The sequence below is a fragment of the Eleginops maclovinus genome, chromosome 2 (genome assembly GCF_036324505.1).
Source record: "Eleginops maclovinus isolate JMC-PN-2008 ecotype Puerto Natales chromosome 2, JC_Emac_rtc_rv5, whole genome shotgun sequence".
In the NCBI taxonomy this organism is placed as follows: Eukaryota; Metazoa; Chordata; class Actinopteri; order Perciformes; family Eleginopidae; genus Eleginops; species Eleginops maclovinus.
Window position 1 is genome coordinate 12,425,076 of NC_086350.1, and position 12,962 is coordinate 12,438,037.

The 12,962-nt window shown below is 41.1% G+C and overlaps 2 protein-coding genes across 2 annotated transcripts; both read right to left on the minus strand.

The window, feature by feature from the left end:
- Positions 1 to 227: 227 nt before the first annotated feature.
- blm (BLM RecQ like helicase) lies at positions 228 to 9,106 on the minus strand. Its single transcript, XM_063910040.1, is given in 23 exon segments — positions 228 to 603; positions 719 to 923; positions 1,016 to 1,138; positions 1,225 to 1,420; positions 1,496 to 1,695; positions 1,817 to 1,961; positions 2,063 to 2,253; positions 2,604 to 2,799; positions 2,913 to 3,073; positions 3,364 to 3,470; positions 3,557 to 3,705; positions 3,798 to 3,896; positions 3,982 to 4,095; positions 4,182 to 4,300; positions 4,414 to 4,590; positions 4,952 to 5,353; positions 5,356 to 5,600; positions 5,684 to 5,798; positions 5,900 to 6,003; positions 6,208 to 6,343; positions 6,454 to 6,741; positions 6,744 to 7,168; positions 8,117 to 9,106. Coding segments are annotated over 23 exon segments (4,185 nt in total). The 5' UTR covers positions 8,212 to 9,106; the 3' UTR covers positions 228 to 410.
- Positions 9,107 to 9,326: 220 nt separating this feature from the next.
- Positions 9,327 to 12,676, minus strand: ctsh (cathepsin H). The gene is made up of 12 exons (XM_063910054.1): positions 12,378 to 12,676; positions 12,190 to 12,221; positions 11,891 to 11,996; positions 11,725 to 11,795; positions 11,536 to 11,640; positions 11,222 to 11,308; positions 11,047 to 11,102; positions 10,873 to 10,954; positions 10,707 to 10,775; positions 10,521 to 10,627; positions 9,733 to 9,858; positions 9,327 to 9,647 (listed from the first exon to the last, which is right to left on the minus strand). The coding sequence occupies exons 1-12, from the start codon at positions 12,445 to 12,447 to the stop codon at positions 9,578 to 9,580; spliced, it is 981 nt and encodes a 326-aa protein (XP_063766124.1). The 5' UTR covers positions 12,448 to 12,676; the 3' UTR covers positions 9,327 to 9,577.
- Between the last annotated feature and the right edge of the window lie 286 nt (positions 12,677 to 12,962).

Genomic DNA, 12,962 nt, shown 5'->3' on the forward strand with positions numbered 1-12,962 from the left:
CAGTCTGATCCATTCCGAACCCATGTTTGTACTGTAGGTTACCTCCTGTAGCAGTCAGTATAACATATTGTTTCTCTCCAATAGTCTCTTGTAACTGGTGCCATTAAATAAAACTATTCAAACTTGAAATAAACACTGAAAAACAAATGTATTAAGGCTCCGTGGCTTTGTGGTACCCAGACAATTTCAGCACAGCTTGCCCTTATCTACTGAAGAAAAACACCTGAAACTGTTAAATTGGTCTTTAATACAAAGAAGGATTTACATCAAACTTGACAGTTAAAAGTCAGAATTACAACAGGCAATCGAAAATCTGTGCAGACATTAAGAGAACAACTGTACAGAACATAAATATACAATCCTACCATTATCGATAAACAGTAACAAAGTGTCAGATCCAGAGGCCAGTCCTAGACCATGTGTGAAAAGGCTGGTTTCAGGAAGGGTCTCTGGTAGGTTTGAGGGGTTGGGACGGTCAGGAATCCTGGAGTCCTGCCTGCTGATGCATCTCCTGCCCAACTCCTGGAACCCCGGCCTGCTGCAGCTTTATACCCACCTCTGGAGCCGGACGATGACCACGGCTTATTGCTGCTGTTGCCACGACTGAATCCACAACACAGCAAGACAAGAGGAAATAAGTTTCAGCTGTAAAGAGAAGCTTATTGCCGAGTGTAATCCTCAGCAACATGATCAAATGTGAGACAAACAAAATACAGACCCTTTAGAGCTGCCACCCGCATTGCCATAGCCTTTTTTCTTCTTGGAATACTTGAAGAATGGTGCTTTCTTTCTCTTCTGCCCCTGGGCTGACTGACTGCGGAAGTAGGTGGAAGACTCTGTGTCCTCCTCCTCGCCGTAGTCTCCGTATGCGCGGCCTTGTGCCGTGTCTATCCAGCCGTCTGCAGCGGTGTCAGCCGGTTCCTCTATTACAGAGACAAAGTAGGATCAACGTGCAGAAAAAGTAAACCAATCAAAGAAAATGTGGTGAAAAACACTTGAAAATGCAAAAACGTACCCGCCTGCTGCCACTCAGAGTATTTCTGTAGGACCTGAATGACTTCGGCTCCATACTTCTCCAGTTTGTCTTCCGTCACGCCATCAATTTGCAGGAGGACTTCAGGGTCCGAAGAAAGCCTCTCTGTCCATGTGAAGAAAACAAGTTATAACATGCTCATCGTATCACAACAGATTTAAAGCAGTGTAAACAATTGTTCCAGAAATTACCAGATATCTTTTTCAATGTGGCGGTGGAGAAGATGTTGTAATAGTGAATGCCAAACGCCTTCCCCAGCTGCTTGCACAGATCCAGCAGCTCCTTCAGACACTCCTGCACCTTCTGCTCTCTCTGGGAGACGTCCTGAGACACAGCAGCTTTGTGCTTCCTGACGGTCGATGCACTCTCCGTCTCATAGAACTCCACCTGAGATCAGCGCTGGTTAGTGTTTGGATTTATAGCTTTAAGGTTACATATCTAGCTCTCTAGAGTCCAGGTTACCTGCATGTGTCCTGACAGCACGCTCATGGCTTTGTCTCCGGCAGAGATATACGCCACAGCCTGGCCGCCATTAGTGATGTACAGATCCTCCATCAGGATGTTGTCCAGAACCAGTTTTTTGAAGAGTCGGTCAGCATTGTGCCTAGAGTAGGCTGTTCCCATCCCGAACATTCCCGTCTGCACCTTGGCAGATTTAGACCCTGTCGGAGAGAAACAATTCTGTGCATCAGACAAACCCCAGTTCTTGCCACATGAAGGATAAACATCATAAGGATTCACTTGAAAGTTGACTTCCATCGCAAGCCTGTGCAGATACTTCACCTAAAAAGATGTCCACCAACATGTTCAGAGTCAGTCTCGTTTGCTGAGCAGTCCGGCTGTACCTCTGTCCGACCTTCTCGCATTTCTCCTGGACAAACCTCACTATCTTCTTCACATCATCAGAGACATTCCTCACTTTGTATTGCTGTGCAGAGGAATAATCAAACAATTTAGCTCGGTTAGACCAAACTGCCAAGTTGAGTTTTGATAGCTTTTGTAACAAATGAAGGAAGGAATGACTCCTACGTTGGGTTTGGAGCAGTTGTCACAGCTGACGTCTGGGTGCTCCTTACAGAAGCCTCTGTTGAACTTCATCTCCCCGAAGTAAGCCAGCAGCTGAATCCTCCTGCACTCCATCATGTTCTCACAGAAGTGCACCATGCTGTGCAGGTTGTTCATATGAGTCGCCTTGGCTTGTCTGTCACCTTCTTTGTCCACTGTGATTTACAAAATAGCACGCTGAGTCAACATGACTAATATAGATAGAAAGTCATTTGGAAAGTAAACATGAAAACACTCTGAAACAAAGCTCTGGAAAAAATAAGACCACTATCTCTAAATGTGTTTGCTGATTTTCAACACAGAGAAAAAATGTCAGTAGTTTATAGAAAACAATAACAGAAAATAAAAAAATCATTTAACTCAAAGAAGTGGTCTTTTTTCCACGGGTGTATTTGACAGGCTGGAGAAGAACATTATAGTTTCTACATATAAAAAATATAAATATAATATGAGATAAACACACATTTAGCAAGCAATAAGAGGGGTCTATATTTTAGCAACATACTAGTGAGAATCCTCTTGATGCGGTGCACGTCGGCGTAGGAGTAGAAGAGAATACAGTGAGAGATCTCTCCGTCTCTGCCCGCTCTCCCAGACTCCTGGTAGTACCCCTCCACTGATTTGGGCAGACTGGCGTGGATCACATAGCGCACGTCAGGCTTGTCAATGCCCATGCCGAAAGCGATGGTGGCACAGATGACCTGGCACACAAGAATAGAACGATGTCCATTTTTAAATCTGGCTTGAAACATGTTCACTGCTGTGTTTTCATTAGTTCTGTTCCTGCCAAGCAGTGAGCGAGTGGCGACCTCACCTGGCAGCCGTCCTGGTTGATCCACTTTGACTGCACATACTCTCTGTCGCTGTCTCCCAGGCCTGCGTGATAGGCCAGAGCTAATATCTTTGATCTCTGCAGACTCTCAGCCATGTCATCGCAGTCCTTACGGGACAGGCAGTACACAATGCCAGAGTCTCCTGCAACAGGCAGAAATGCAGCTTAGCAAACACCAAACAACAAAGACAGAGGGGAGGGGGGGGACCCCCTATTCACCAAGAACAATAAATTCAGAATTTAACATAACCATTGACTTTAAAAGATTTGTAATACAAGCTCATAACAACATGCTTTATATAACTGTCCCTGCAGCGTTGCTTGGATATGACAGAGTGTGTTCACACACAAATTCGAGTTGAGTTTTCAACACGAAAGTAACGTCAGAGTTCTAAATATGCAGGATCACAAAAAGTACTTCTGAATTATTTACGTGGGTAGTTCTTCTTTATCCACAAGGTGCATTCCTCTCCAACCTTTTTGGGTTTCTTGGGAAGGACAGTGTACTTCAGGTTTGTTCTGTTGAAACTCATGGTGAACCTAAAGAAATGTTGGAAAATGTTTGAATTAAAAACAATATTAAAATAGAATTTAAAAGTGTGACAGAGGCAGCGAGGAGCACGTACACCTGCGGCAGAGTCATGTTCAGCTGGTTGAGGATGTCTTTCTGAACTCGGGGGGTGGCAGTGGCCGTCAGCGCCATCATCGGGACTTTGGGGTACTTCTGACGCAGCTCATGCAACCTCTTGTAGTCCGGGCGAAAATCGTGACCCCACTGAAATGTTCAAAGCCGCAGGTTTATTCAGATTGGTTGTTGCAGAAATAAAAAGCATACTTTAGATGGTGTATGAGGCAGCTGACACATACCTGACTGACGCAGTGGGCCTCGTCTATGACAAAGCGGGCCAGAAGGCCTCGCTCGTACAGGTTGTACAGGGCGGAGATCAGCTTGTTACTGGCACACAGCTTTGGGAGTAAAATAATGCTAATGAGTAAACCTCATGGATACTTTCAGATGACAACACTTAAGAGCATTAATCAACAACCTCACCTTTTCAGGGGTGACGTAGAGAAGTTTAATGATGGGGTCTTTCCGTGAGAGCTGCATATAAGTCTTTCCCGCTTCACTGTCAGTTATTGTACCACTCAGGCTCGTTGCTGGGATCTGAAATGTAATACATTAAAATGATTAGTGCACATTATGAGTGTTTTATATGGATCTAGTTGACCTACAGCAGCAAACACACTTACATCCAGAGTAGTGAGTTTCTGGACTTGGTCTACAATGAGTGACTTGAGAGGGGAGATGACCACAGTGACCCCCGGTAACACGCAGGCAGGCAGCTGGTAGCACAGGCTTTTACCCCCACCTAGAAATGCATCAGTCACAGAGGAAATGTGGACATTTGTTCTGTAGTTACACTAAATATGTTGTTACATGGCTGAGATAAAACTTGATTTGTAACTTTAGATCACCACGTACCTGTGGGCATCAAAACAAACGTGTCTTCAGACAGAATGGTTGCATTGATCGCTTCCAGCTGGTTAAACCTGAACTGATGAAGACCAAAGCGCTTGTGGAATATCTTCATCATCTCCTGTGAGTGGGGGAAGTTGAACCCTCTGAAGCGATCATGGGCTGGGTTTCTGTAGGTGGGTTCTGAATGGGAAAACATTGATAGTGAGTCAATAAAATGCAGCACAAACCATCAGGCCAATCAGGGCCGGACGTCATCATCATCATCAGGTATACATCGTTTCTGAAACACGGGAAAAAAAAAAGTTAAACAAAGGCGACTTATCATGCCTACTTTAAGAGTTTAGTTAAAGTAACCACCATAGAGGACTAAGAAAACCAACAAAAATTACATTCTAGTGACACATTTTTAAAGAAGATCAATTCTTGCTGTTGTAAGTGTGCAATAACAGGTTAATAAGAATATAACTTAATGCTATTTGGCTTGTTGGAAGTGCATTGCTCAGAAAATGTGGAACCATTTTTCCATGCCGTAGATATTTACCAGGAGAGCAGACCTTTGCAGGCTTCGGCGTGGGAGCAGGTGTTGTTGGTTTTTTGTCCCATGAAGACTTGCTTGGTCCCCCCTCCTTCACCATTGTTGTCAATGAGCTGGAGTTTGGAGGTTCGTCAAAGTATTCAGGGATATCTGAGTCGTTAAAATCGTCTATGTCAAAGTAGTCATTGTAAAAGTCGTCGTCCTCCATGTCTTCTGCCAATGAACTGGCTGCTGGTGCCTTAGATTTGTTCTGAACTGGCTCTGGCCTTTTGGGAGAGAAGAAGAGATCCGAACCATCCATGTCTGTGCTTGTTTTGTTAGAAAAATTAAACGCTGGGCTTGCGAGGCTGTAGGCCGATGGAGAATCACACAAAGTCCGATTTTTCCCATTTATTGTCCCGCTGTTTTACTGTGCAAGGCCTTCTGGTTGATAACACTGTCAGAGTGATCAGAGTCATAGTCCACAGAGATAATTGAAGATCTCCTTAACTGAGGGAGCATCTTAGGGTCCGCGGGCACTGAGCTGCTGGATGACATGATGCTAGACGTTTCACAGCTCAAAGACAATTTATCTTTAAAGCTGGGTTCCGAAATCACAGTGCTGTCAGGCTGCTGCGTCCTCAATGAACCGCCATCGGTTAAAATAATCCTCTTCCTGTTAGAGAGAGGCAGATGACTGCAATCATACTGAGATATCATTAAATATCATGATGAACAACAAAGCTGTTTCTCACATACCTCTGAGCCCTCTTCAGCAGAAGCTCACATCCACAGGACAGAGCTATTAGTTCATGTTCAGGGATGGTGTCCACCAGAGAACAAATGGACTGCATGATACTGAAGAGCTGCTCATCTGTGAGGCAAAGCAAGAAGAAAACAATAAATGGTAATTAGGAAGAGAGTGCTGATTTGCTAAACAACAGACAATACACAACAGAAATGTGAAACACTTACTCGTATTGTCTTTTGAGTAGGTGTCAGAGGGTTGATGTAGTGTTGTGAGGGGTCCCTTCAATTGCAAAGGACTGTCTTTGCTTACAGAATTAGCCGATTTAGATCTGTGAGAAATAAAACAAAACAAGGTCTTTCCCTTTCAGGTCAAATCCGTCTTATATCTATGTCCAAACACATGACACACTTATGATGCCTATTAGAATAACGCATAGGATTAAAAAAAGGTTATAGAAAATGCCCACATGTAAGCACATAGTTAATACACATGAACTTGTGTTATCAAAAAACAATAACTTGAACACACTGACCTGGTCTCCAGTGCAGAGGTAGAATGGTAAGAGATGTCATCAGGGATCGGAGACGGGGGAATATAATCAAGATCCTCTTCAGGCTCTGAGTCATCAAGCTTTATCACCTTTGGGTCAATCCATTTGTTTTTATTGCCTAAAAGGAAAAAAGATAAAGTTGTTTTGTATAATCCAATGATTTACAGACCCATAACCACCCCACAATTTACAAATCAAATCCAAATGCTGCAACACACAGCTTCTTACCTGCCATTCCTTTAAAAGGCTCAAGCACTTCAACATTGTCCTCCTCACTGTGACTAACCACAGACTTCCGATGAGCACGAGGACGTCTTCTGGTCGCTCTAACTGGAGAAGCCTCAAATTCAATCTCTGGGGATCCAGGTCTTGGTGAAGCTGCAGCTTTCTCCATATTATCCGTTTCCATATGAGTTTGTCCACTTTTGGAAAGAACATTGTTGTTTGCTAAACTTTTTTCCTCGCTTAGGGGTGACGCTGGATGGGCACTCTTTCGGGACATTTCTGAACTGAAGAGTCATTTTTTGCTTTGACTGGAGTCTCAAAGTCATCAAAATCATCCCAGTCATCCATCGAGAATCCAAGAGAAGCATCCAGACTTGTGGAAATGCCTCCATTGCAACTTGTCTGATTGTCAGATTTAGTGGGAGCTGTCGTCACCTTAAAAACAGACCCTGCTGGAGAAGGCTGGCCTACAGGAGCACAGTTGCCTGCTGGGCTAAGGGAGTCCGACTTGCCGTTTGAACTTACAGGGAAGAAGTTGTTGATTTTGGATTTTTGAGGGCCTTCAAGCTTTTTTGAAAATGTCAGAGGAGACTTAGTCACCAAAATGTTCTCAGGTACATTGAAATTCCTGTTTGTCAAAATATTACAGCTGATTACCTTAGTTGGCACTTCCACCTTTGTTGTACCTGATGAAGACTTCTTTTTGAAGGAGAAGGCCCTGAAAAATAAATCAGTTTGAAATTATAAAAACATGTTGGGTTTAATACGATCCCAATTAGCTACAGCATTGCAGCAGCTTTCCTTCCTGGGGTCCACACACAGACGTACACACCATGTGAGAATAAACAAGAGAAGACTAAAGCACACAGACACACATGCTCATGGCAATTTAATAAAGAAAAGTAAAATAAAAATAGGCCTTTTTACTTCAGTATTCTCAGTCTACTGTCATTACACACCCAAGAAGCTCATCAACATGATAAAACTGACATTTGTTGTATGTTCAGAACCTACCCAAACGTGTTTCTGTGACATTTAAGAAGAATGCCATAATGCAAGAAATGCTGATACATAGAGTCCAAATATTATTTAAGTGCCTCTGGTTCATATATTTGGAAACTCCTGAAAATCTATTTCTCCATTTTCCTTTGTGTCTCAATTCGTGATAAACCTAACAGCTGACAGTAAAACTGTTCAACAATAGTCATGGTTTAAGCAGCCAGGGTTAGAAGTGATTGCAGATTACTTGTATAGGTGCTTAGCATGTCTGCATGATCAGTTAGCATCTGCAGGACGCACTACAAATATTAGTTTACCAGAGGCACTTAAATAATATTTGGACTATGTATCAGCATTTCTTGCTAGCAACATGCTAACTTCACACACACAGTTAACCATTTACTATCCTACATTCGCTATCTGTAAGATAGGTATTTCATTTGATATAGTGTATGACACATGCCTTGAAGTATGAAACTATTGCTTCTTGATACCACAACTTAATGACACTTTTTAAAAAAAAAACAATATACTCTTTTTCCAATACTAGTTCACCTCTAACAAAGCTATGACAAACCGTGAATGCTGTTTATGACATGCTAATGCTAACAGTGATAATGTTAGCGGAGCTGACGGCTAAACGCTAACTGGTAGTTGGTAAACTTACCCGGGTTTGGGTTTAGCCAGAGACAGCTTGCTCTGAGCAGCAGTGCTGTGCCTCGCCAGCTGCTCCTCCAAGTTATTTTGTGGAAGACTAGACATTGTTGTTGACAGTCTGAGCTAGCAAGCGTTAGCTAGCACAGCAGTCGGAGCTCAGTTCGCCAAGTTAGCAGAAGCTAGTTTCTTCATCATAGCTCGCGACACGGGGTGAGACAAGTGGCCGCTGGCTCGTGCTGAGTTTGTCTTCCAGGTGGGTTGTAATTCGTTCATTAAACTGCTTAGTCTCTGCAGGAATCGTGTAGACAAGACACAGACATATTTTGCGCCCAATAAACAACTGACTGCTTATTGGTCGAGGTGTGCAGGAGATAAGAATTCTGGGAAATGCAGGCTTACGGCATGACACCTAAAACCCATGCTAAAATTATGGGAAACAAATAGTAGAAGTAGAAGTGAAACCCAAAGCAGCAGTTTGAATACTTTGTGTAAGAGAGTGTTAATACAATTGTATGTTATTGTATGCACTCTCTTTGAGAGTTGTTTGGAGTAATTACAGATTGTACCCTTTATAGCAGGGGTGTCCAAACTACGCCCCGGGCCCAAATGCGGCCCGCAGGCCATGTTGAATCTGCCCTCTGCAAATTCTAAAAGTATAATGCAATATGGCCTACAACTTAAACTTTTGCTTGTCTTATATTGTACTTATCAAATATATATATGTTCAAATATATTAATGAGCCCAGTTTTCAAATAAAATCAGTCATTTAGAATTGAAAACATTTTCTAACCAATCTTAGTTGATTAAAAAAAAAAACAATAACTTATTTCTATAATAAGCTTGAAATGCAACCTTCATATTTCCTCTTATTATCAGCAATCTGAGGCTTCTGTTTTAAGGAATGAGCTGCCAACAAAATAAATGAAACCCTAAAGACGGATGGGATGTAGGCTGTTTTGTCCTTAAAGCATTTTCAAGTATCTCACATTATTCACCTACATTTGATTTGTTTTGCTAACTTATAACTTAACTTTTGAGACAATATTCACCTCTATAAGTGGCCCAGGTCTCCGTATATTTTTCTGTATGTGGCCCTCGGTGAAAAAAGTTTGGACACCCCTGCTTTATAGTTTATTGTTGAATCTTTTGTATTACTCGTCTTCATGTTTGGACATTTTGCACACAGAAGTAATATATAGTCATAAAAGCCTAAAACAAACACATTAAAATAGATTTTATTTATTATTTCAGTAGAATTAATTAAATGATGGATACTTAAGTGATCATTTTTGATTGGTAGATTAAATGTATCACAGTACTTCACTGGGTGATAATATTTACTACATTTCGCGCACTGTACATGGAAACACAATAGGCTGCTAATTGATATTTAAAACACTATTAAAGTATTATTTTAAAAAAAATGTTGCTCCCTTTTTAGCCCTTTTGTAGTTTGCTATCATGCAGAAATCACACCACTGGGAAAGATGAGCAGGCAGCGAGTCCACACATGTTCTTTCCACGCTCAATGAGGAAATATCTGTATAAGAACATTGTTGTTATTATTTTCTGTTTAGTGTACATTAAATAATATTTTACTTCATGTGATTAAATAAAATACTTGCCCGTCAATTCCCCAGAGGGATCCCCATGAGTTCTTTACTATCCAGTAAGGGGTGCCGTCCTGCTGTCCATATCCCACTGCTAACACAGCATGGTTCACCTTGTCTGGGGTCTGGTGGCATTCAGTGCTAAAAGAAGGAAGATAATTGAGTTGGAGCCAACTTTATACAAAGACTGTTTTGATAAATAAGGAGGAACCTGACCATTTTGCACTCACACAGGAACTTAACTGACAGGGAATGCCTTTGCTTTACATGCTCAGACACAATGTGTGTTGTTTTAAAGTAGTTATTTACAAGACATTATTTACAAATCCTTATTTATGGGACAGTTATAGTTGGAGGTAAATGTGGCTATTTCCTCACCATTCATAGTTTGGCTGGTGGCATTGCAGGATATTTGGTATATTTGATTTTAATAAAGTAAGGAGTAGTGCATTGTCTACTACGTAGTGGAATATCTTCATCACCTGTGCATTGTCTCTAAGTAAAAAGACACACTATTCATGTGTTTGCATGTGTCTAAATTAAATGACTTTATAATAATAATTGGGGGAATTTGTTACTGAAGGAAAAACAGGAAATAGGATATATCTCGCTGTGAGTCGAGATGTTGTCATATCTGTTAGAAAAGGGGAACTTCTATTTGTTAAAGCTCTTTAGGAGATAAACTGAAACGTTAAACCTTTTACTTATCATTTAGTATAGTGAATATGTCATAAACATTGAAATTGAAAGTTACTCTATATTTAAAGTAGCATACATGACACAAACTTGTGAACTCTGCTCACCTGGTGTACACTCCCGTAGAGTAATGCATGAAGTCGGAGGTCACCTCAAAAGCAAAGCTGACAGGATTGAGTGTAGCGACCGCATCCACCATCCCCATCTCATCATACTGTAACAGAACAACTTCATCACTCACATGCTTCTCAATAGAGACATATATCTGGAGGAAGACTCTGATCTTCACTCACCTCGGTGATGTTCACAACATCTTTCACAAAAGCAGCTGCTAGGCCTGGCTTGTACACACAAGTATGTTCCTGATTAAACAAGACAAAACCCCCTTAAATATCTGTCATCAAGGTTAGTTTTACAAATCATGTACTTTACTTTATTTGTTGCAAAATATTTAGTTACAATAGCTTTGTATGGGTAGTCCTCCTCTGTCATCAGTCCCTTGTTGTACATGATGTATTCAAATGCCTGACTCGGGAGACCACTAGAAGACAAATTAATATCTAGTTATAAAGTTTGTCGCTGGTGATGCACACAGAGGTAGTTAAAGGTAAATTACCGTAATAGGAATCTCACCCGTTACATCCATGGTTGTTGAAGTCCTGGGCACAGTCAACCAGCTGTTGTTCTGACTAAAAAACATGAAAATGACTGAACAATTACAGTAAATACTCTTGACTTTACTATGACATTGGACTTTTTTTTTCTACACAAAATCAGCAGTTTTGATATAGAAGTGAAAGAAACTCACCAGTGGTACAAGCTTTCCAGTGTGGATGGCGGTAACAGACTCCAGACAGCCAGTTGTGGAAAAAGTCCAGCAGCTACCACAGGGTCCCTTTAGTGCAAAAAAAAAAAGTCAAATAAGATATTGTATTTATAAAAATTAATCAGAATTGCGGTCCTTTTTCACAGAAAACTTGTCAACATGTCACAGGCTGTTGATTTTTCAGTGTTTGACCAATTTCATTATATTATAATCAACTATTTCATTTGGTGTTATCAGTTCCCCAGGAACTCCTTTAATCTGGTGAAACCCAGTATGTTAGTGCATGCAAAATTCACCTGGTTCTTCACATCTGTCACGTAGTTCCCTTTCTTTCTCCAGTCGATGAAGTCTGGAAGTGCTCCTTTGCTGCTGAAGTAGCTCCCCTTGGTGGCAGAGCAGTTCTGTGAAAGATAGTATGCAGAAGTTAATGAACTTTTTGTTAAAAACAAAACAATAAAAACATGTGGTATTATGGTTGTCGTTACCTGGGGCTCTGACCAGAGGAAAGACTTTTGAAATTCCCCAAATGTCATGTCTGAGAACTGGTTCAGCCCCACTGCAGGAAGAGACGAGACATTGCTAAACTTATTTCACAATAGACCTTATACAAATAAAATCTAAATAGTCAAATCGATAAGAGGCCGATCCTACTTGTGAATGTTTGATTTCCTTCATTGTGTTTGTCAATCCTCCTCTTGTTCTCTGTGAATATCTCGAGCCTCTCATAGTATTCCTGCATGCTGTACACTTTGTTGTGCTGTGCAGGGGTGAGTTTTTGCTGTTAATATTAGTCTACAGTATATAAGGTTAGTTATTGAAATAAATAGTTATCAACTTATAAGGTTGCAATCATGTAGCTACAGTAACTTGTCCTCACAGATAACTTAACTTCCTCTTAACCATAGGCTACTGTAAAACGTTACATACCAACTATAAGACGAAAACTGTACCTGTGCCATCCATGACTTGAAGTGAAACTCATCTGAAAACATTAATATTGTCAATTTATTTGCAATAAAAATAATTCAATAACAAGGACAAAGGGATATATCTACATGGGAGATTATGAAAGTGAAAGTTAGGGTTAACACAATGGGGGGAAAAACTGTTACAACACCGGAGAATCACAGCAGCGTACCTTGTTCATATACGTGAAAAGCTGAAGCTGTTGAGACCAAAGCAAACCAAACCAAAGAGCTCATCATCATGATCACCTATTAAAACCTCAGCCGGCCACTGAAGAAGCGAGGGAAAGTCAAGTGAAGTAATGAGAAGTCACGAGGTGACTGCACTCTGTCCAAATTTCCCTACTGACACATTATAAACACGGAGAAAATCAGCCAATCAGCATAATGCATGAAACGTCAGCTCGGTTAGAACAGATTCGATCTTCACGGACCCAACCCATAAACAACTCGAAATTCCATTATGAAAACATAGTAAGGTAAACAAGAAGCTGCAACCTACTGATGTTCATTAAAACAAATACACGCTTTCTTCCGAGCTGCACAACTTTTTACATTGGTCTCAACAAAGGCTGCATCCCTATTTAAAAATTGGAGGGAGTGACGAGTTCGCAGGGACCGTCTACAAAGTGCAACGCTGAAACGACAGACAAGGAATCAAAATAATGTTCCCTGTTATACAGTGTTGTGCTACCAAAATCACTTAACAAATAATGGCCATGTTTTTGTTTTAAAACACCACGTTTGTTGAGGAACAA

Bases quoted from the DNA above. Each gene is read 5' to 3' on its own strand.
- ctsh (XM_063910054.1), bottom strand. From the start codon at position 12,447: ATGATGATGAGCTCTTTGGTTTGGTTTGCTTTGGTCTCAACAGCTTCA. The intron at 11,796-11,890 runs GTAGGATCGGCC...CTCTTCCTGCAG, and splicing joins AGGAAATCAAACATTCACAA to TGGGGCTGAACCAGTTCTCA. The intron at 10,628-10,706 runs GTGAGTGAAGAT...GTTCTGTTACAG, and splicing joins ATGTTGTGAACATCACCGAG to TATGATGAGATGGGGATGGT.